The sequence below is a fragment of the Gekko japonicus genome, unplaced genomic scaffold, assembly GCF_001447785.1.
Source record: "Gekko japonicus isolate JY-2015 unplaced genomic scaffold, Gekko_japonicus_V1.1 scaffold1825, whole genome shotgun sequence".
Taxonomy (NCBI): Eukaryota; Metazoa; Chordata; class Lepidosauria; order Squamata; family Gekkonidae; genus Gekko; species Gekko japonicus.
In genome coordinates, this window is record NW_015161458.1 from 186,747 (window position 1) to 211,686 (window position 24,940).

The 24,940-nt window shown below is 41.0% G+C and overlaps 1 protein-coding gene across 1 annotated transcript in view; it reads left to right on the forward strand.

Moving 5' to 3' along the window:
- The window catches only part of CNKSR2 (connector enhancer of kinase suppressor of Ras 2), a gene marked incomplete at its 5' end in the record, with an annotated part of 227,995 nt that overhangs the window by 170,949 nt on the left and 32,106 nt on the right, over positions 1-24,940 (forward strand). The window contains 3 exons of the mRNA XM_015429085.1: positions 6,536-6,603; positions 9,595-9,695; positions 15,770-16,313. Coding sequence (XP_015284571.1) covers positions 6,536-6,603; positions 9,595-9,695; positions 15,770-16,313 — 713 coding nt within the window. The remainder of the gene's footprint in view (positions 1-6,535; positions 6,604-9,594; positions 9,696-15,769; positions 16,314-24,940) is intronic.

The following is a 24,940-nucleotide window of genomic DNA, read 5'->3' on the forward strand; positions in this document are numbered from 1 at the left end:
CCCTTTTTCTACTAAAGCACCTGCATTCCTAAGGGTGGGGGACTAAAGATTTAGTTTTAAAAATTAAAATTTCCTTTCCCAGAAGTAACAATTTCTAATCCAATCCAATTACCTTTATTGGCATGTAACACAGACTCATATACAACAAGAACAACAACAGAAAATATTACTTGCAAAAAGAATAGGTATGAGAAGGGTTGCCATGTAAATGTACCAGGAAAGAAAACCAATTCATTAAATAAAGAGTGAATAGAAATGGCACCAGAAAGAAATTTAGCAACAGTTTCTGCTATCTCAAGATTTGTGTTATCAAGAAGAGTAAGAATCTTTATACCATCAGAATATTCTTCTAATTGAGTCAAAATAGAGTTTAAAAATTTCAGACATAGCACATGGTAGAAGGGGCATTGGAACAAAACATGGGAGATTGTTTCAGTGTGTTCATTTGTACATGGACAACATCTATCAGTGAAGGGCACACCCTGAAAATGGCCAGATAATAAGGCCAAAGGTAGTACATTGAATCTGGCCAAGGAGAGGGCTCTACAAAGTTTGGGGATGTGAAGTTGATAAAGATAAGAGGCAGTTTGGCCGACTTTAGGAGATACAAGTGGAGGCCCGCAAGAAACTTGCGGAATGGTTATCTCATCACACCTTTGCTTCCTCTCCTCACCCCCTACCTCTCACACACTATTTCTCCCCTCTGCCCCCCTTTTCTTGCTCTCTATTTCTCCTCCATGCATGTGACTTCCTCTCTCTTTCTGACCTGTCATCTTTCTCATTGTTTTTCTGCCTCCCCACTTCATCACTCTTTCTCTCTTTTTCTGCTCCACCCCTCAAATGTCCAGGAATTTCCCAACCTGGAGTTGGCAACCCTATTTATTTTTTTATTTTTTTATTTAACAGCCAGCTTACCTTTATCTGCCTCTCTGTCTTCTGCTTTTCATCTCCACCCCCAGCCTCTACCTAGGAAAATTACAGTCTTTCTCCACAGTGGGGACCAAAGCAGCTTTCATTATTCCCTCCTCCTTTTTATCTGCACAACAACCCTGTGAGGTTGGTTAGGCTGAAATATGTGACTGGCCCAAAATCACGCAGCCAGCTTCCACTGCAAGATGGGGATCTGAACCTGGGTCTTGCAGACCCTACTTTGAAGCTCTAACTGCTGCGCCTCACTGGCTTTCATAGGGTGGCTGCTGATGAATGGTAGCAAGCAGCCGAGGCTAGGTGAGTCATGCAAATCAGGGGGGACCTGGCAACCCTAGACAACTGCCAGGCCTAGAGTTGCCAACCTCCAAATGGGACTTGGGGACCCCCCAGAATTACAACTGGAGTCTAGATAGCAGAGGTCTGTCTCCCTGCAGAAAATGGCTGCTTTTGAGGGTGGACTCTGTGGCATTATACGCAGCTGAGGCCTCTCCCTTCCCAAACCCAGCCCTCCACAAAATCTCAAGAAATCCCCCACTGGCACTGGCAACTCTTGTGAGGCCTGGCCCCACGGCTCCCTTCCTCCCTCCCTCCATGAAAGGCCAAAAGAGGCCTGGAAAGGGCCTTTCCCCCACCCTTTGACTCACAGAGCCAGTTAGCAGCCTCCCCCCCCCCGAACGTTCTAATCTCTCTCTCACCATTGATGCCTGGAGTTAGATCCTGCAGAGGCCATTTCAAAAGGTATTGGGGGGAATTCAGCCGTCCCTGGAGGATTTTTTTACTTCTTGGATTTTTCTGCAGACACAGGAAGTATACTGACTATGTAGGAAAAGCTGTTGGGGCAGAGTGAGCTTCCTGTTAGTGGAAATAAGTATCCGCACAACACGCCCTCTGTTGGAATTAGATATATAGATTCCAAAATACAGAGTGGAACAGGTTTTATTAGCGGCATTATATAATGAGTGTAGCTCAAAGTAAAGTAGATTGGCTCTTATAACTGAGAAAGCCTCAGATTCAGAAGTAAGAAGTAAGGAAACTAAGGTAATATCCAGAGATTTAATCCAGTTTGAGTCATTATATTCTAGTAGCCGTTGATATGTGTAACTAAAGGGGTCCGAATTAAAAAGGAGGCAAAGCCAATACTTAATAGTAGTAAGCCATGCTTTAGCTATCAGCGTGCTCTGGCCACATTCCAGACATAAAGCTGCATAAGGAACATACACTGGAACCCCAAAGATTTTCCTCAGGAAATGGGACTGAGGCTGTTCTATGAAATTTTCAGCTGAATTTATCCAAATGGGCACCCCACAGGGGTCATTTCGTAGAAAAAGAGCTAGGGGAACTCATTAGCATAACTCATCAGCATATGCCGCACCCTCTGACATCAGGGGCCCGGCGGTGGACCTGCAAGCCAGCGGGAGTGCGAGGAAGCCCCGCCAAGGCCCTTCCTGGCCCCAGGCAGGCAGGGGTGGGGAGAGGCGGGGAGGAAGCAACTTACCCTCCCTCTTCTCCTGCCTCCTCCTGGCTGAATGAGGGCTGGAAGCGGGGCGGCCGGAAGCAGGGGCGGGGCTTCGTCATGTGCCCCGCCCCCCTGCACCTCACCCGGGGGAACTGCGTTCCCCCGCGTTCCCCCCCGAAATGACCTCTGGCACCCCATATAATAGCTGGGCCCCTATTTTGGCATTAAAGGCTTTTAAAGTGGCAGGTATATACTGATTGCCTCTTCCTGAAAAGTAAAATTTAGAAGTTGCTGCTGTGTTTACTTTGGCCATGTTAATTGCCATTTTTCGGTGGCAAACCCAAGAGGCATTGTATTGAAAATGCACACCAAATTTCTTAACCTATTCCGAGGAATGACTGTTAATTTTCCAGTCATAGACCTTCCAGGAGTTGGAAAACACCAGTACTTTGGACTTCTCATAGTTTAGCTCCAGCTAGTCAGTGGCACAGTATTCATAGCAGCGATTAAGTAGACACTTTAGCTCCAAACGCGTAGACAACAAAAGAACCACGTCATCAGCATACAGAAGTAAAGGAATATGTGCAGAGCCAAGTCTGGGGCTGTGGCCATCAACTGCAGACAAAAAAGGACCAAAGTCATTTAAGAAAAGATTGAAGAGGAAAGGGGCCAGAATACAGCCCTGCTTGACCCCTTTATTTATAGTGCTCATTGGGGTAAATCTAATCTGACAAAATGTAGCCGTGTATAATCTTCTGATAAGGAATAATAATCTCTTATCAAGCAGCAAGTGATCAAGTTTCCTCCAAAGTAAGTTCCTCAAAATGAAATTGAAGGCCCCTTTAAGGTCCAGAAATGTATCATAAAGCTTAGCCTTTCTTCTTTTTATATATTTATTTATCAGGTGAAGGAGAAGAATACAATGATCAAGAGGTGATTTCCTCTGGCTAAACCCTATTTGCTCAGGACCTAAGATATTAGAGGATGAAATCCAGTGTAACAGTTTCTCCTGTGTATATTTTTCTGTACCACTGTTCCAGTGCAGTTATATATTTTTTTTTTTAAAGAATAAAATGGAAAAGGCTGTCTTTTTATTTTATACTTTTCACTAGCAGTCCACAAACTAAAAATATTTTGAAAATAATTAAAACTAAACAAAATAAAAATATAAAAAATCGTTAAAACTAAAAAAAAAATCTTGAACTTTTTTCTGTCTTTTTTCTGTTAATGCAATAATTTGCATTCTTGAGTCAGTTCATGGTTACTTACAACACAGTTCCTGGAAGCATATAATAGGGGAACTGGAGATTCTAACCATACCGATCCTACTCTGGTAAAAAGTTATAGAAAGAACACTAAAATCTGGGAGAAATTTGGACAAATAAAATTTTGTAAGCAGTCATAACATAGACAGTTCTGCTAGAGCAGTAACTGCCCTATTTTCTTCAGCACTGGAGGATTCTTCAAGTGCATAATGATGATCGGTGTATAGAACATTTCCTGGAATTGAAAAGGATGACATTATGCATCAGAACTCTGTAGAGCTTGTATTGAATGGCTAGTACAATATGTTCCGGTGCAGTCAGAGCAATCAGCCAATGTACTGTCTTCCAATATGCACATTTTCCAAACAGTTGCCATATTCTACTTTTCAAAAAATAAGAAACTTTAAACTTGCAAAGTGATTTGGCAACAAAATAAGCCTTAATTAAATAACACTTGTATGCCTTTTGAATCAGTGTTTGTCAATGGGGTAACTAACTAATTACTGCAAATTACAAATATAAATATTATCATCCCTCAAAGATGCCTCTAAAGTTTAGAAAGGAATTAAATTTCATTTACTGGATAGCCTTCCTTCTTTTACTTTTGCCATTCTTGAAGTCTAATATGGAAAAATGCATAACTATACTTTATGTTATGAAAATAGTGATGGAAGATGAGACAGGACTCTGAAAAACGTGAGCCAGAACGCTATCACAGAGCCTGTTTTCCATGCCACTGCCTGGCTATGAAACATGTGAAATACTTATAAATCAGAACGTGTTGTCAACACATGCCAGAAATAACATCACGCCCCAATATTTTTTAGTTGAGGCAGAAAGTCTTTCAAATCAAGCTTGCTGGCAGGCTTGAGCACCAGCACCTCGAAACAGATCCGGAATTCAATAGGCAGCCAGTGCAGTTCACACAGCACTGGGTGGATGTAAGCCTGCACAGGTGTCGCCATCAACACCCGCGCGGCCGTGTTCTGCACTAGCTGCAACTTCAAGAGTAGAATCAAGGATAGCCCCACATAGAGAGAGTTAAATAATCCAACCTGGAAGTGACCATTGTATGGGTCACTGTAGCTAAGTCTTGGAGGGTGAGATATGGAGCCAACTGCCTGATCTGCCTCACATGGGAAAAGGCAGACCTGGCAGTGGCGGTAACCTGGGCCTCTATAGAGAGAGAGGCATCAAGGAACACCTCCAGACTCTTCACCCTTGATGCTGGCACCAGTGGTTTAAAGTTTGGTCCTTTCCTGACAGAACAGAAGTAAAAAGGGTTTGTTCAGCAGCTGCACAAATTAATGGCTGTTCTCAGCCACTATAAACATTAGATTTATTTTCCTATGTTATTTACTTCTACTCCTGAAGATATAGTTAGTCACATTAAGAATAGTAGTACTACAGCTATACCATTGCCATAGTAAAGTAGTTCATGGACTACATATGTGAGTTCAGCATTCAGAGGAGAATGCCGGGCTTTCCCCCCCCCCCCAGCATTGTTAGTGTTGTCTGTGTACATTCATTGTTGGGGCAAGGTTACCACCCATTTCTCCTTCTAATAGGTAGCTTGGGAAATACCAGTTCTGTAATTCTGGTGGTTCATTTACATTAAGAAAAAAGCTCTACCTTTACCAAGGTAGCAGAAGTCTACATAATGGAGAATCTGATTTAGTATAATTTTTTTGATAATGAATATGGTTACAAGTTACAGCATAATAGAAGAAGAAGAGTTTGGATTCATACCCCGCCCTTCACTCGGAGTCTCAGAGCAGCTTACAAATTCCTTTCTCTTCCCCTCCCCACAACAGATACCCTGTGAGGTAGGTGGGGCTGAGAGAGCTCTTTCAAGAACTGCCCTTTCAAGGACAGCTCTGACAGAACTATGGCTTTCCGTGGTCATCCAGCAGCTGCAAGTGGAGGAGTGGGGAATCAAACCCCGTTCTCCCAAGATTAGAGTCCGCGCACTTAACCACTACACCAAACTAGTATAATAGGTTAGAAGTAAAATACATTCCTGCATTGACAGTGTAGCAATTTTAAAAAGGAATAGCTCTAGTTCACACTGCCTTTAACCTAAGAAAGAATTGGTATGTTGTGACCTGCCCTGAGCCCACTTGGGGGGGGGGGGTAGATATCAAAGTAAATAAATCAATTTTCCTTTGCCTCCTTTCTACACACAGACTTTCTGCTGTCTCTTTGTTACAATAAATGATACCTTGGCTTTTGACTAAAAAGGCCATATTGTGTAATGAACTAACTTGGTCTTTCCTCTGCAGTATGAAAAATAAGGTTTTGAAATCTATTGGCTGAATCTTTGTCAGATAGGACTTGTTCTTGCGAAACTGGAAAAGCAGGAATATAAGTCACATATATGTCATCAGTAAATTCAATGAAGCCTTGAGTATCTCAAAATGTTCCATTATAAGGACTTTTAGTATCCTTCAGAGTTTTCCATTTGAAGTAGTCATGTCAAAATATTTTTACAGGGGAATTCTAGAGAACTGAAATCCTGATGAATAAAACAATCAAATACAGTGTTTTCCAAAAACATCCGCATGTACATAATACACATGTAACATGTATAAGAAATGCACATATAGAGAGCATGCCTGGCCTGCCCCCACTATGTATATTTACCACAGCATGGCCACAGACCCTATGTGTATAGGATCCATTTCTGTGTTCAGAAATGTTAGGAAAGTAGTTTGTATACAAACCAGTCTGTGGCCATCTTGCAGCAAACACATAGGTGTGTGTGGGGGGGTCAACATACTCAGTTTTACACCCCCTCTATGCACACTACCTGGCATTACACAGACAGCTATAAAGACCCATAAATTGCTAAAGTATGTCTCATATTTTAAAAATGTTATTTCAGGTGGTTAAACAGAATTAATATGCTAGCTGCTGGTTATGCAGAAAGAGAAAGGATCAAACAAGAACAAGGTATAGTATGACTACTCGATTTCTTTTTACTTGCTCCTTAAACTAACCCATTGCCCTGTATTCTGTGCCTTTCCGAACACTGTCATTTCAGTGCATTTCTTCAGATGCAGCTGCTGTTTTTATTTATTTATTAAAAGGTATACAAACATAAGAAATTCAGTGCATATTTGGCTTCACAATGAGAAAATGTTTTTCTAAAACACATTCACCTTTGAAGTTAGCTAATCTAAGGACTTATTTCATATTTAAAATTTTCTGACTCTTATAGTGGGTGGAAGTACATTCAATAAATTTTATTAGGAGATATAACAGAGTTATTTTAGGTTTTTACTATTTTACAGTAATGAATTTAGAAGTGGCATTTTTAACTATTCAGTGTGGTATTTTTATTTATGCTAGAAATCCATGGCAATTGGTATCAAATGGCAGGTGGAGTAATAGAGAAAGATTAGTCTTATATAATACATTTCTTACTTTCCTCTATAATATACTATACAATTCCTAAATATGGATCTCATGAAGCATGCCTTTCAGCCACAATGGTGCAATAGCTCCTAGGTAGCTGTAAGCGTGGTACTTTGAGATTTATGCTTCTGAAGCAAGTGCTAGGCACTCCCTCTCCTGGCTAACAGTGGTTCCAGCACTTGATAGAAAAACAGGAATAATTTCTCCCAACCTGTACGGAATGGGAATGAAAGGTTTTCTGTTCTAATAAGCCAAAGACTACATAGAACCCAGAGTTGCCACAAATTAAGTTCTAATAGAAGCTGGATTTAAAGAATGTTAAAAATTAATGCTGAAACTAAATGCAGTAAAAACTTTGTTATCTGGAGCTTGATTATGCAGATCATACAGTTAATTGGCATCACCCATACAGCAAGGTCCTTCTCCCCAACCAGACCCCTGCATCTTTGGTCATGTATGTGCCCCACGCCTACTCTGATGTGTCTGGCCAGTGCTGCCAGGCAGTATTCCCTCTAAGCTCTGGAGTCTTGTGAGCAACAATTATACTTTGTGAGCTACTGACATTAAAGTTGTGAGCGAGCGATCTGGCTGCTGCATAAATTAGTTTGTTCTGGAGCCATCCTTCCTGAGCTAAAATAAATATGAGTGAGCTGGAGGTTAAAAAACTGTGAGCTAGCTCACACTAGCTCAGCTTAGAGGGAACACTGCAGTGCCAGGTGACATGAATCATCCCCAGATGCCTCCACCACCATCACTCCAGCCTCCCTTGAGCTGTTGAGAGTGAGCTCTGTTGGAGGGCTCCAAGCTAACTGGCCTGCTTTTCTGCCTGCTGCATAGGAAGGGGCTGAGGAGAAAGGGGAAGGATCCCACTAGGTGTAGCTGTCACCACGACATTCACAGTGGGGTGGGATCTGGTTGCTGTGGATTTTCCCAAGTAAAAGGTGAGGCAGAATAATAAACTTTGAGAATCCATCAACCCCCCATTCCCCATGAATGCTGGATAACAACATTTTTACTGTAATTATAAAGATAATTTATTATGGTTCAAGAATAGGTATTTTTGTAACTTCCTTTATTCTTGATTCCTGTGCATTAATTTTGTAACAACTATGAGGAATATTTTTTCTTCCATTTCATAACACACATAATCATGAGAATTTGTTCTGGTACATTTCATATGTAATGCAATGCTGCATATAGAAACCTGGCTTTTTCACTGGCCCTTCTTTGAAATAGCAAAGAATTTTTATTTACTTATATAAGGTTGGATCCCTTCTGTTAACAGCAGCACTCACTTTCCCCTTCTTTATGTAAACATCCATGTTGTCTGATTTAACAGCCACACAGGTATGCCAGTCCTTAGCATCACCTTTTCAAGGTTCGTAGGTGGCATCTCTGAGAAGGGGGACATGGAAAATCCATTTCCAATGACACTGTACTCTGGCAGTGCATAGAATTCAGCACGTTACTGGGTATTTAAAACTAATAATAACACAGACTTTCTACTACTCCCTTTGCTTGTTTGTTGTAAGTAGCTTTTGAAACAATGTTGTAGAAAGCTCTTGATTTCCACAGTTTTCATAGATAGGTTTATCATATACTGTAGTGTTTCGATTAGACACCAATAATATCTAAGAGAACAGTCCAACAAAATTTAAGTACGTTCAAATCTCATTATTTCAATGTAATTTAAAAGGTTTGAGTACCACAATAAACTGATACACGCTCTGAGAGTCAACATCTCCTGGTGATCCCTGACCCAAAGGACATCCGCCTAGCCTCGACCAGGGCCAGGGCTTTATCTGCCCTGGCCCCCACCTGGTGGAATATGCTCCCTATTGAGATCAGGGCCCTGCGGGATCTTATGCAATTCCACAGGGCCTGCAAGATGGAGCTGTTCCACCAGCCCTTTGGCTGAGGCAGCGGGCGTCCACATATGGCCCCCCTGAGGTTGCAATCGACCCCTTACTGGTAACTGGCTAGTTACATCTATGGGCCAGATTCTCCCTACGGCAAGCATGACTACTGTTTTATATGTTTTAATCTTTTTTAAATTTTATTGTATTTATTAAATTGTTGTAACCCACCCTGAGCCCATTTACAGGATGGGCGTGATATAAATGTGAAAAAATAAATATAAATAAATACTTTATATTCTGATTGTTTAGAAAATGATTCCATATAGGTATTTGGAGGTGTTGGCACTTTTTACATCTAGTTACATCTATGGGCCAGATTCTCCCTACGGCAAGCATGACTACTGTTTTATATGTTTTAATCTGTTTTAAATTTTATTGTATTTATTAAATTGTTGTAACCCACCCTGAGCCCATTTACAGGATGGGCGTGATATAAATGTGAAAAAATAAATATAAATAAATACTTTATATTCTGATTGTTTAGAAAATGATTCCATATAGGTATTTGGAGGTGTTGGCACTTTTTACATGTTTCTTTTCTACGCGTGTGATCTAGTAGTAGTGTTTGTTTTTTGAAAATAAAATCTGGAATCCATGTATTGTTTAGATTACTGGAGTGAGAGTGATAAAGAAGAAGCAGACACACCATCAACACCCAAACAAGACAGCCCACCTCCACCATATGACACGTATCCACGACCTCCTTCGGTAAGATTTCTGTAGTTGTTTGCTCAAAGGTCTCCATTTTAGTTCTTTTAGAAGTGGAAGCTGTGCAGTCTCCATTTCAATTGAGTTTGTATAGGAGCACTTTTTGGTGGTTTATGCCCAAAAAATCCTCTGTAGATGCTTGCTGTTGGAAGAGTGATGTGTGTATTGGTTCTGCACCAACTGTATACACTGAATTTCCCAAACCAGTGCCTCTCATTTGATCTTATATAAAAAGAAATGGTTTCGTATTGCTGTTAAATTTAAACCATATCATTTCCTATCAAATATTTAAAAGCTGCTTTATTAAAACATTTGTTTAATATTGAAGAGTTCTCTAGAATAGCCTAGAAACAACAAATTTTAATTTAAGACAATACTGATCTCTTGATACGTCCCTCAAGAGACCAACACCTACTGGAAGTACATGGCACACAGAGAGTGTCTGGCTGTCATCACCCAGAGCCTTCTCAGCCCTGGCACTGACTCAGTGGAACTTTCTGCCTACTAACATCAGGACCCTGCGGGATCTGTTACAGTTCTGCAAGGCCTGTAAGGCAGAGATGTTCCACCAGGCATTTAGTCGAGGACGGGGGTGGTGGTGTTAATGGTCTAACGACCCTTAGTGGTTTTAACATCTAGCTGGCTTTTAACTGCTTTTCACCTCCTTTCCCCCATGCTGATGTAAATTGAGGGGTTTAGGAATATATATTATTGTGCCATGCAGATGTTCAGTTTTATGGATTGGGATTTTAGATTGTGTATTGTATTTATATGTATTTTGATTAATTTTTTTGCACACCGCCCTAAGCCTGCTTGCAGGGAGAGCAGTATAGAAGCCTAATTAAATGAATAAGCAATAATAATACTGTGCACATTGCAAGTAAAATTGAAGCTGATCCCAAGATAAAACAGACAGCATTCCTGAATTAATATGGACTAAACTTCCCAGGAAACCATTTTCTTTTGGTGAAAACAGCATTTTCCATGGTATGACAAACCATTTCTCCAGTTTCTCTCAAGACCAGTTAGAAGGCAGACTGTAAAAGTTATTGGGGATTGGCTGTGAGATCATGAGGACCTTTCCTGCAGCCACCTTAGTGTGGGTCTTTCCGCAGAATTCTGTGCCTAGCATCAGTCCAGCAGCTAAAGACAGAGGTCTCTCAGAAAGAGTTATTCCCACTCTGCTAAACCAGTGCTTATCTGTTCTTAAATAGGAAGACAACATCCCCACAGCAGCCCTTTCTTAATTGCATTTTGCACACTGCCAACAGTTCCTTGGACTGATCCTGGAAAGCTGAAGTAGACTAATATATGCTACCAGCTGCTACCAGCTCTTCCCACCGTCTTGTTCAGACAAGTGATTTTGATCTCTTTGTGGTACACGGATAGCTGACTTGTGAGTAGGGCTACAGAAGTACTTGCACCATCTCCTGTTCTTTAGTCTGTTGCCTTTTCTTAGGGTTTTAAACCTTAGGTCAAAGGCTCAGCACCAAGGCTCACATCAAATAAACCAGTTCATTTTCAAGGCTTCTGTGCGGTCCCACATGGGACTGCAGTATGCAGGCCGACCATCGGGAGGAGCTAGCGAGCTTATTTGTAGAATTTTTATACCCGAGAGGGCTAGGCTCCAACCAGGAGGCGGTTTCCCGCCCAAAATACCACCTGACCTGGGCGGAGCCTGCCCTCTCCCCTCAGTTCTCTTTCTGCCGCCATCGAAAGAGGACTAGTTACAGCGAGCTGAACAAATCAATCCTGAGGGAAAGAGTTTTTTCCTCAGAAGATGGCAACAAAGGAAAAGAATAAAGAGAAGGTGGCCCTCTTCAAGAAATGTAAGCGCTGTGGGGCTAAAATGGCCCAAAATGATGAGCACTCGGCTTGTGTGCTCTGTCTGGGGGGGTCCCACAACATGACCGGCTGTAAGGCCTGTAAAGCCTTTACTCCAAGGGCTTGTGAGGGGAGAAAAGCCCGGCTGCAGGCAGCTCTGTGGGAGAGGGCCCTTCCTGCGACGTCCAATGGAGAAAGGGAGAAGCCTAAAACGCCATCAGTATGCTCGGCACCAGTGGCAACACAAGTCTCCCCAGCGGCCGCCCAGTCTCGCACTGGCCCAGAGCCACCGGCCAAAAAGGCCAAGAAAAAGAAAACCCAGCAAGAGAGACAAATGGCTGGTACCGAAGGGATTGCGCCCGTAGCACCGCTAACGACTCGGCGCCGAACATACTCCCCAGCGGCCGCCCAGTCTCGCGCTGGCCCAGAGCAGCTGGCCAAAAAGGCCAAGAAAAAGAAAACCCAGCAAGAGAGGTCTTTGCCTCCCCAAATGGCTGGTACCGAAGGGATTGCGCCCGTCGCACCGCTCGGCACCGAACATCCCATTTGCCTCGGCATCGACACCACATTTGACGTTGAGGGGACGTTCGCCTCGGCACCGAGAAGATCACTCGGTACCAAAACAATGGAACCAACCTCCGTCGGTACCGACCATCGGTACCGAATCAATGGAACCAACCTCCATCGGTACCGACCATCGGTACCAAAACAATGGAACCAACCTCCATTGGTACTGACCTTTGGTACCGAAACAATGGAACCAACCTCCATCGGTACCGACTATCGGTACCGAAACAATGGAACCAACCTCCATCGGTACCGAAATTTCTCCAATGTTGGAGATCTGCAGATCACCTTCTCCAAAACTATTACAAATGGGTTCGAGAAGTCCTGCCCCGTCTCTGCACTTACAAATGCCTACAGCATGGCATCCCTGTCACTACGCTCAGAGGCAACGGTCACTGTCACCCATACCAGACCGGGTGGAACAGGTTGATTACATCTCATACGGAACCAAGGAAGCTGACTTGGCCAGTGAGTCGCAGTCAGAACCCGGGTCTGACTTGAGGTCGCTTCCCTCGCCTGAGGAAGTGATTGCTGATCCCAACGCAGTATCTCCATCTGAGGACTTCTCCTCCTTTGCGGACCACATAGTCCGGATGGCCAAAGCCTTGGACTTAAAACATACGGCTTCTCAACAGCGGACTCAAGACTCGCTTATGCATGCCCTTTTCACCCCAGATACCGGGCCAATGGTGCTACCGTGTCTCCAGGGGTTCACATAGAATCACTGTTCCATCAACCTACCAGTTCTGAACAGCTGAAAAGAATTTGGCTACAGCCAGAGTGACATTTTTTTGTTTGTCTCTCAGAAGCCATGTCACCCTAACAGGGAACAGATAGAATACTGCAGAGCATGGGAAGAATGGTCTGTGCTCACTCCTAAGAAGTATATTAAGTAACGACAAATGGGGATTCCTCATGTTCACCGACACAGCAAGACACCCGATGAGACAATCACTGGAGGACTGTTTATGGGACAAGAGTTAAGGCTATCAAGTTAAGAGACCCACAGGAACTTTACAAAAACACAGCGTGATCAACTGCAGCATTCAAGGACTGCCATGCAGTGCAGTACATGTGCTACAAGTCATAGAACCGCCTTAAGAGGTCCCTTTTATAACTTATAGGAAACAAGCATCTGTGAAGATTGCTTTTTTTCCCTGCCACAATATTTTTGAGTAACAACAGTGGAACTGGCAGTGGAAGAAAAATGGTCACTTTTGAGATAAGGAGGTTGGTTCCATTGTTTCGGTACCGATAGTCGGTACCGATGGAGGTTGGTTCCATTGTTTCAGTACCGAAGGTCAGTACCGATGGAGGTTGGTTCCATTGTTTCGGTACCGATGGTCGGTACCGATGGAGGTTGGTTCCATTGTTTCGGTACCGATGGTCAGTACCGATGGAGGTTGGTTCCATTGTTTCGGATAAAGACAAATTATAGCATCAGGGTATTGTAGTCCATACTACAAGCTTCCCATGCCCTGTAGAGCTTCCTGGAGGAAAGTATGCATGGCATACTTAATCTGTGAACAATTACAAGGCAGAAAGTATTGCCTCATCATCCAAGAAAGGATGATGTCTTTCTACCATCTTTCTACCATGCCTATGGTCTTTCTGCAGTGCAGTCTTATCTTCACAAAGTTCTGCAGTGCAGTCTTATCTTCACAAAGTTCTGCAGTGCAGTCTTATCTTCACAAAGTTCTGCAGTGCAGTCTTATCTTCACAAAGTTCTGCAGTGCAGTCTTATCTTCACAAAGTTCATCTTGGTTATTCCAAGTTACATTTTTATTCAATAATTAATTGTCAACACAGGATGCTGCTGCTTTGGAAGTCATTAGGGAGGCTGTAGAAAATAGTATTGTGTTAATAGTGGTAGTTGCTAATCCATTGTGCAGTCTCTGTCCTATTGGGATTTTATGCAAAGTAACTAAAAAAATCGAAATAGGATTATTTGCATAGCTGGCCTTTTCCAAACCTTGTTCTGGGTCACTAAATACATGCCTTTCTACATGAACCAACATTTCAACCACAACATATTCACCACACAAAACTGACATAGTAAAAAGGTCTTGTGCTGTCTTGACTGCGCACAAATGTACTATGGCCTCTGCCCTAAAAGCATCTGCACACTAATGTGGAACACACTATGTGTGTATTGTTTTGAATTTGGAATTCAGAGTTATGATGACCCTGTCCACTTCCCTCCCTTAGAGGCAAGATTTTCCCTCTGTTTTTCTTTCCCTTTTCCTGGCTGTCCCACCCTGTCAAACTACACTATTTTAGCTATTTGTTCAGGCCAGGAACCTGAGGGAAGGATCGGGAGCTCACTTTAACTTAAACAGCACTTGAGGCATTGAAATTCAAAAATAACAAAACGTTTTATTTAACATATAGGGGAAAGGTCAGGTGAAATAAGGGGTTGAAATTTCTGAGGTAAAACTAGTACATGCACAGACTTTAGTCCTTATGTTTCAGGCTAATGAGAGTTTCTTAAGCTGTTCCCAGTGACTTAAATCTTTAGGTTGAGAGGCTTTTGTTTCAGTGTTTTCCCCATACACTTTGGTACACTTACTATGAGTATTCTCTAACTCTTTTGATTTCCAGAAGGCTGGTATACTCTTTCCAGTACTCAAACCCCTTCTCTTGAAACACTAGTACTTGCCTTGAGTTTTTAACTGACTCTTAAGGTCTCTAAAGACAGTTTCTAACCACACCAGACCAGGGATCCCTGCACTCTTCAGAACTAACTCCCTATTTGACTGGGTAGGGAATTTTCTTCTCTCTATATAAGATCTATCCCCTTTCCTTGGCCCAAATGGGAGTCTTCACATACTTCCCAAACTTCCTTGCCAACTTTCTCCCAGTTCTCCTGTCTGTGTTAAATTGTTCTCAGTCAGGGCTAAATTCCAAAACTGTCAGTACTTGACTCAGTCAAGACTGAAATCTGACTCACAGTACTCAACTTAGTCAAGGCAGAAAACTGACTGAATCTCTCCTTAGCACGCAGCTCTCTCCAGACTGTTTCTGCTTAGCTAATGCTAAACAATCAGATTGATTGGAGAAGCCTGTCACTCAAGGCTTTCTGTTTCTGTGAAGAATTAAACGTTCACAGTCCCGCAGCTGTTTGTACAGCACTTCTAAGCTTTTAGAAAGTGCAATGAGTATAGCTAGATAGAAGCAAGGTGAGATCTTTTCCAGTGGGACTGCATAACAAAGTTGCAGGAACAATGAAGATACAGTTTTAAATACATTTATTTGTGCCTAAGATAAAGGTTGATGGGCAACACAATGAGACAAAGCCAGATTGTGCTCTGAGATCCCCTGAGAGATACACACCTAATGTGGCCCCGACATCTGAGTTTAAGTAGGCAGCTCTGTCAAAGCCAAGCTTATCTTTGTAGAATTCTTTGATTACAACAGACGTCATACCAGTGTACTTGCAGTTTTGTTTGCAGGTGGATGCTTGGTAAGCATTTTTATGGCGCTCATTTATGGCATGTTGTCATTGCAGATTTTATAACTATCTTTTTGACTTGGAAAGCTCATGTAATGCACTAGAAAGTATGTTATACATTTTTAAACAAAGTGAATAGAAATCAGTTACTTCTATAAATTGTGAAAAAATGTGTACACTTTATCATCATCATCATTATTATTACAATACTAGATCTATGTTCATATTTCAGATGAGCTGCGCAAGTCCTTATGTAGAACCAAAGCATAGCCGGCTGTCATCCACCGAAACATCCCAATCACAATCGTCACATGAAGAGTTCCGACAGGAAACAGTAGGGAGTACTACTGAATCGCCTATCCGCAAAACAGCCAGCCAGAGACGTTCTTGGCAGGATTTAATAGAAACACCACTGACAAGCTCAGGGCTGCACTACCTTCAGACTCTACCCCTTGAAGATTCAGTTTTCTCTGACATGGCTGTTATCTCTCCAGAACATAGGCGGCAATCAACTCTTCCAACTCAAAAATGCCACCTACAGGATCACTACGGCCCTTTTCCTTTAGTGGAGGGTGAGAGAATGCAAGTGCTAAATGGGAATGGGGGAAAGCCCCGCAGTTATACTTTGCCTCGGGATAGTGGGTTTAACCATTGCTGCCAGACCCTTTCAGTCAGTGCCTCCACTCATCAAGAAGAAGTGCCACAGAAAGAGCAAGAGGAGGAGGAAGAAGAAGAAGAAGGCAGGGAAATAGCATCAGAAAACCAAGAAGATGAAAGTAAGTACTGATTGCATTCTGATTTTGAAAATAAGTAGAAATAGCTTGTATGTAGAAAAGGGATATTGTTTTACTTGAATATACTGCTTTTCATCAAATTTGCCCTTGTGTTGAGTCCTAGTATCAAGTAGTGTTTAAGGGATTGAACTATGAATCAGGAAGTCCCTGATACCAATCTCAACTCTGCCATGAAAATAGTAGGAGGCCTTAGGCAAATCTCCTGTCTGCATTACAAGGATACTAATACTTAAATTCTTTACCAGGTGTGTTTGTGAAGGTTAATAAAATAATACTTATGAATGGTTTGAACTCTTGGAATTGCTATATGTATTAAATATTATGTAGTGAAAATAATTCATTTAGCTTTTGATGTACGCATTTTAACTTAAAAGATTTCATTTGCAGCACAGTTAGTATCCAGATTAGTTATTTCAAATTTATTTCATGTTTTCTTTTTCCCATTTAATTTTTTCTCTTTTTTTGCCTGCTACTATTGTGTTTATGTCTTGGTCACTATTCCCTTACAATTGAGAATTACTTGCTTTTATGATAAGGGCTTTTGTGTAGTTGTAGTACTTTCAGAATGCAGATATTTTCTGACAACATGAAATATTAACATTAAATAGTATTCTAATAGTGATGATCAAATTAAGAAAACCTTCCTTGTGGCTTTTGTAGGCATTTTGGTCATGTATTGTAGTCATTCTGAGTACAATGCTTCTATCCAAATCAATAATCAGAACAAATGGGGGTCTTGCACTCCATAGAAATGCTGCTTAATTAACCCCTAAATATTCTTGCCCAAGCAGCCGTGTGGGTTGCTTATAACGTTAGGCTAGCCCTAGGGCAGTTAGCAAATTGAAGTATAGATGTGCATATATGTTAAGTGCCGTCAAGTCGCTTCTGACTTATGGCGACCCTACAAATTAATGTCCTCCAAAACATCCTATAGTTTAAGAGCCTTGTTCAGTCTTGCAAATTAAGAAGTATAGATAGATGCCACTTTAAAACATAATGTAATACTCTTCAATAATACGTCACTACTTGTTGTTCGTACTGCAGATCTCATAAAGGAACTTGTTACAATCCATTTAAAATATAAATATATTAAGTACTAAGGATAGAAGCTAAAACATTAATTTCTTCTTGCTATGACTAGGAAAATTAAAGAATGGGAAAACTTTCATCTGTTTAATTTCTGATTGTCAGTATTAAAGTCCCAGGGAAAGTACAGTGATCATGTTTTATTTATTTATTTGCAGGATCCTTAATAGTCCTGTTGGCTGGTTCCATTACATAAGTTTAGCTGTCTGCACAGGTCAAACCCTTTGCTGTCAGATATAGTGATACATAGCACTACAGATACAATGGTGTTGTCATAGGAAAAGTATAAAATGTGAATTGGAGAGTCACATTCCTTGTGAAGTACCTCAGATATTTACAGCTGGTTACAGATTCTTGACTCATGTCTACTTAATGTTTGCAAATGTCCCTTTTACACCTTATATGCTAATTGTGGTAAATGTCAGTATATCTGCTGTGCCACATAATTATGAATTGGCTCTTGTAAAGGAATTTAGAACAAATTCTGCTATAAATAACTCATATGTTATACCCAAATATATTAAAATTTAAACTTAATAGGCCATTTAAGCATTGGATGATGTTCCTTAAATACAAAATATGTTCTCTTTGGTTTTCTGTACTGATTTATGTATCAGTTATAGTTATGACAGCAACATTATTCTATTTATTTCAGTTTTGATTCTTCATTTTACCTGGGAAGTACAAAGTATTGTGCATTCTTTTATTGATACTGTGTAAATCTAAGCGATCAATTTGTTTCCAGAATGTGATATATAAAATAGACTTTGAAGCTATAGATCATTTGAGTTCTATGCCCTAGGTAGAATTTATGAAATATGGTTCATGTTCTGGCTACTTTGTTAGTTCTTTGAATCTTCACTGCCAAGTATGCATCCCACTGGAACTCTTCAGTGTAATAAATGTTCATGTATCCTGTGGTATCTTGGAGGTCCAAAGCTATAAAAAATGACAGGTAATGTATCATTTTAGAAATATACCTGTTAATCGAGTTCCGGTGAGTGGTTTAAAGTACATTACCATTGGAACCAAAAACTTTGGTTCTGTAACAGAGGGCTTATTTTAAAAGTTATCTTCATCTCTGAAAAAATGCAGTGTTACTTGAAAAGAATATTCTCTTTTGTGTTCTTAATGGAGCCATTGCGAAATCTGAAAATGAATTTAGAAAAAACAACTGGCTGTTGTATATGTTTATTTTATACTTCATTATGTTTCAGATTTTGCTTATAGATTCCCAGCATAATCTCTTTTAAAGCAAGTCACCAAAGTTTATCCTCTACTATTGTTAATGTTACTACTTACGTTTGCTACCCGTTATCAGAATGTTTTAGTTTAAATTCATTTCCCAGTTATTACTACCTCTTTGGATTTCCCAGTAACTACTACCTGTTTTGCTTCAGTTCCGGTTTAGGTTCATAACTCCTTATGTTGGTTCTGTTGCAGGTGCTAAACGTGTTTCAGCCTCTCTGAATGATTAGTCAAACCAATAATCAATAAATCAGTGACATAGCCACATTGCTGATCATGAGGTGATCTGAACCCAACCATCCCTAACGTGTGAGAACTTTAAACTTCTTTCCCACAAAGCATATTCTTTCTGCTGCCAGGCAGCTGGAGAAGGCGGCACTGAGCTACGCCTGCAGGAGGCAGACACAGTGATCCTGGTTGGGCTGCCCTCTCCTGTCACCCGGTTGTGCCAGCAGGGAGCTCTCAACTTCGCACTGACCCAGCTGATCTTGGACTGGCTTCTCTTGCAGCCTGGTTTAAACTGGGCTGCAAGAGAAGCCAACCACAGCTGAGTCATCAGAGAGCCCTAAGGTCCCCACCACCTCGGCTGCAGTCTGCCTCTCCGCTGTTTTCAGATCTACCCAAAATTCCTGAATATATCCAGGATTTTCTAGGGATTTTTCCCCCTGGTTTTCCCAAGGAAACCCGGATACATTTGGGAAGCCGAAATATACTTGAAAAATACTGGTAAAGTATTTTTCAGGTATACTTTCAGCTCAGGTAGATACGAATGCACACCCCAATCCATTTTCTTTAGTATTTTACTAATCTGGATGTGATTTGTGGGAATGAAGGCCATGAAACCTCCTTATTAAGCAATTACAGCTAAAAAGACAGATAGCTTTCTATTTATTATCATATTGTTAGTCCTATTCCATCTGCATAGATTTTTAGTGTAAATATGTTGTGTGGTTTCTTCTGTTTAAAAGCAGAAAAGGAATGTATGTTCAGAACTCCTCCACACTAAGTGATATCATTTTCAAGAATGTCTGACTGATGTTTAGATAGTGATGTTAACCTACCTGTACCCAAATTACCTAAATAATTGCTGTCTGGTGGCCAAAATTCTTTTTTTCAACAACGTTCTCAAGCAGGTGTTGGATACAAAGCTTCAGATAGTCTTGGTGGAGTGGATTACCTAGACCCATTTCAATCTGGATTGAGGCCTGGATTTGAGAAGGAAAGAGCCTTGGTCACTCTGACTAGTGTTGCTGGGAAAGTGACAGGGGCAGTATATCCCTGCTGTCCTTGTGAAGAAAATGACGAGACCGTGAGAGGGGCACATTGTTTTATTGTTTTGAGTCTTACCTAGCCAGCTGGTTTCAGAGGATTTCTGCTTGGCCCTGTGGCATCTTGTCCCCTGTTGTTTAACATAAACATGAAACCACTGAGAGAGATCATCTGGGGATTTCGAGTGAATTGTTACCAATATGTGGATGTCACCCAGCTCCGTTTCTTCCTAACAGCTGAGTCAGTTGGATCAGTTGGAAGTCCTGAAGAAATCCCTGGATAAGGAAATAGGATGGTTGAGGACTACTAAAATGATGCTCAGTCCAGATGATTTTGAGGTGGTGATGGTAAATCAGAAAGCTGGTTGAGGAGTGTGTCTGTCTTGGAGAGTTTTGGACTCCTCCTGGCTCATAGCTTGGAGGTGCTGCTCGATGCTGGTTTATGGTTGGAAACTGAGATCTCTTCTGGGGCACATAATGCCTTTTACCATTTTCAGCTGATATACCACCTTCAGGCGATCCTTGAAAGGCATGATGATCTATACTCGGATCACATCTGGGTTATCTTATTGCAATTAATTTTATGGGTTATCTTTAAAAATTGTCCAGAAACTTCTTGATGCAGAATTCCTCAAGGAAATTATTGTTGGAGGATAGGTACAGGGATTGATTGAAAGGTAGGAACAGGCTGTCTTTTTGTGTCCAGGGACAATTCAAAGTGCTAATTCTTACTATTTATGCCTTGGGGACAAGGTACTTCAGGTGCATCGCCTCTTGCACTCTTCCCATGCCCTGTTCTCTGTGCCCCACTTGCAGTTGTCAGAGGTGGCACCTCCCATTTGAGTAGGGTTATCTGTTGGAGTAAGCGATTCAAATGAAACTTCCAGTGCAATCACATGTCCAGTAGTACTTCTCTCTGGTCAACTATATATTCTCCTGAGATTGTATAGCCAAATGTTCCCGAAATATTCTGTAAGTTAACCAGAGAGAAGTACTACTGGACATGTGATTGCACTGGAGGTTTCATTTGTATTTTTGCCCAGTGGTTTAACTTTGGAACAGTGGTTTTCTGGTCTTTATTTCATATTTTGTATATGTTTGATTGTATATATTTTTACATATTAGCCAATATGTTCTATTTGCATTAGACCTCTGAGGAAGGCCTGTGAAGGCCGAAACGCGTTAGGTCTATTTTATCAGCCTTTGTATTTTTATATTTATATATGAGGTATGAATGAGCCATTATTTGTTATTTTAATTTGTGTTTAATAAATACATGTATATTTTTGTATGTTTCATAATTAGATTTTTAGAGTTGGCCCTCTTCTATTCTTGACTAACCTTTTTAGGTTCCTAATTCTAGGTTTTAGGTTCAGTTTTTTTCCCTTTTCCCTTTTTAGCCATTTGCACCCACCTCAACAGAGTCTTGGCAGCTGGGTCCACTGTAGTAGCCCCTTGTGCCTGTGCTCTGTCCAGGGCTTGGTCAGCCAGCTCTGAGGTGATGGCTGCTTACTGCCACCCTATCCAGGCCTTGGGATGGCTTTTTGCCAGTGACTCCTGCCCACTTCACTTGATTCCAGTAGCCCCAGTGGGGGTGGTGGGCAGATTGTAGGGCCCCATCCTGGATTTTTGCTGGGGCTCAGAATCATGTCCCTACATCCAACAAGACAATAATGTTAAGAATCTTGCACTCCACCCCAGGAAACACCCCCAGAAATGTTTTTAAAATCCCAGCCTTCGTGACCTTTCCTTTGCACCTGGTCTACAGTTCCCAAGAGAATAGATGTGCGCCAAAGCTAATTTACAATATTTAGTTAAAAAGCAAGAATATTTTCCTTCACAGATGCTTGTAATTGGCAACCCATTTCTGTTCAGCTCTAGGGGATTCTCACATCACTAGAAACATGTTGAATACATTTTGTTAATATTCTAAGCTTTAGCTGTCCTAGTGTTCCAAAGCCAAACTTATTTTCATTGATAGTACTGAGAGTAAAAAAGGCTATTTTTAAATCATTCAGGTTTTAATTCCATACGGTTTAGTGGATTGATAACTTTAACCATTAATACAGACAAGTTTAGAGATTCTGAAATCTATGTTGGCAAGTATGATGTTTACAATGTCTACAGGACATGTTCTGTTTGCAGCAAGTTATAGTTATGGTCATAGCACAATGTAGTCCAAGGATATGCTTAGTGTGTAATTTTTTTCTGATTTGTACCGCTAATATTATTTTTAAAAAAACAGAACAGCTGGAAAAACTTGGTACTTAGATCAAGTTGGTTAGAAAATTTGTTGCTTCATTTATTGTGTGGAAGGCTGAGGAAAGGATTACTGAAATAATATAAGGGAAGCAGTTTAAATCAATGCTTCCCATATATTCTATTCTATAGAAATATAATTAAAGTAATAGTTGTACTATATTTATTAAGATAAATAGTTTTCAGCTTCTTAAAAGCATCTTGAACCCCAGCTTGCAGCCCCAGACCCAGTGTTGATTGTTTCTCCTCTCTGTAAGTAGGTCATCTGTAAATGAAGATAGGGCTGCTTTATATTTAGTAATTTATTTATTTATTTATTGGATTTATATCTCGCCCTCCCCATGAACGGGCTCAGGGTGGCTCACAATTGACGGCACCATGTGCCAAAATTGGCATAAAACATTTAAAAACAAGATAAAACAGTAGTACCTTAAATACAATTAAATACCATTAAATGCAATAAAGTGCTCGCAATGATGGTCATTCTTCAGTCAATTTGGGGTGGCATGCAATAAAATGTGATACTAGAGTCCTGATTCAGCAGTACTTCAGCCTCCCACGACACTGTGGTTCAATCTCACGGCCACGGCCTATTTCCACATTGTTGATGACAGTAATAGTTGGTGGTAGTGGTGGGCAGCTCCTAGTTGAAAGCCTGGTGGAAGAGCTCTGTCTTGCAGGCCCTGCAGAACTGTATCAGGTCCCGCAGGACCCTGATCTCCTCTGGGAGCTCATTCCACCAGGTAAGAGCCACCACTGAAAAGGCCCTGGCCCTGGTAACAGCGAGCCTGGCATCTCTAGGGCCTTGGGTAGTTAGATGGTGTTGTGACCCCAACCATACAGTCATGAGCAATCTGTCGATTTCCTCTAGGCTGAGTGGGCTGAAGCAATCCAAACCCAAAATCGAGGACATGCAAGGGGCCTCGAGTTCACTCACTATTTCAACTGTGGCGGGGAGGTTGCGGCGGAGCGCCAAGACTTTGTCCACGAAATAGCTTGCAAATGCCTCCCAGCCAGTATCAAATTCCCTAGCGTTTGGTCTGCCCTGTGGCAGAGCTGTTAAAGACCGAATCATTCAAACAACTGGGCTGGGCGTGAGCTCATAGACACAATCGTAGCTGCATAGAACTCTCTCTTAGCAGCTTTGACTGCCATCTCATAAGATCTCATAAACGTCCTATAAGATGTTCTTGTAGCTTTGTCTTGAGCATGGCGCCACCGTCACATAGCATAGGGAATTAGGCCAAATGCAGTTTGTCTTGCAAGTATAAGAAAAGTTGCACAAAGAAATCCAGTATTTTACAAAATAATTAAAAGTAAAGAAACACTGTCTGTGTTTACATCAGGTTACTCTTTCTCTTGTTGTTGTTGTTCAGTTGCGTCCGAGTCCGACTCTTCGCGACCCCATGGACCACATCACACCAGGCCCTCCTGTCTTCTGTCGTGCTCCAGAGTTTGCTTAATTTTTCTTTCTCTTATCTTTTTCCAATTCTTTGGTGAGGTCCTTTTTTATTAAGAAACTAGAACAGCAGAAAAATAAAATGGCAATAGTGTTGCTGATACCCACTTGAGTATGGAAACTGCTACCTGAAATATATTGTATCAGACACCATAGTGTAATAGGGTAAAACAATTCCCAGCTAGCACTGTTGATCTTGTGGAATACTTCTCATAAAGGTATTAAAGTGTCTGTTTTATAAAGAATTTTTAGTGTTCAATTTATGATGTTATTTTAATCCCCTCTGTTTGGACTTTATTTTGTTTGGGTTTTTGATTTTATTAAAAATCACTCCTTCCTGCCCTGTTTTAATTGTTTTTATATATTTTTGTGTATTTTAGCTCTGATTTTGTTTTAATGTGTGTTTTTGTTGGTTCTAGTGGTTTTTAAGATGTAATTTTATTGTGTATGTTTCAATTTTTAACCTCCTTGGTGGCCCGAATGGGTGCCATTTTTAAAAAAATCTTGATTCTGCGCATGCGCGAATAACCAAGGCAATATCATGCCTATGCGCAAACTTTTGTTTTTTTAAAAAAGCCACCGTGCGCGCACCTCATTCAGTGGACGCCATCTAGATAATCCACAGCGGAAGCAGCACACGGTAAGGTGATTCCCCCGGTGGATGTCTGGTAGTGTGAGGAGGGATTAAAAAGATAAGGATCAAATTTGAGCCGGCATAATGGTGGGATTAGCTGTCCGTCTGAGTGACAAAAATTACATTTAAAAACATTCTGTTATTAAAACAACTTAGTTTCATTGGGTTAGCTATTCTCTCATTAGAAAGTAGTCTTATTCATTAACTATGAAACATAAGTTTTGAAGTCTAGCTATGGCTTTAACATTTGAGATGAGGGAGGGGTATTCAGAATACATCCACAGCATTCAGTGAGTTTTCTTATTTTTAAAGATTTTATTCACAATAGTACTGCTTTGTATTTGTCATGATTACCTAGTAGTATGCTCTTTCATTTCAAAAGTTGTGGTCCAAAGTCTGGTATGTAATTATTCGACTCTGCCCTCACAACAAAGCTATTTTCTCAATTATTTCTCAGTTGACCTAGGTGTGAGAAAGCAAGATGGGAGTGGCATAAGAAAGGCTTCTGTTGTTATATGTATTATTATACCTATGTTTAAGTGTTGCTATACTTTAATTTTCTTACAAAAAGCATCTCTTGTTTCCAGGCAGGTTGCTATGATAAATTATGATTTTGTAGCATTGGTTGATAGGTTGCAGACTTTATTGCTGCTGA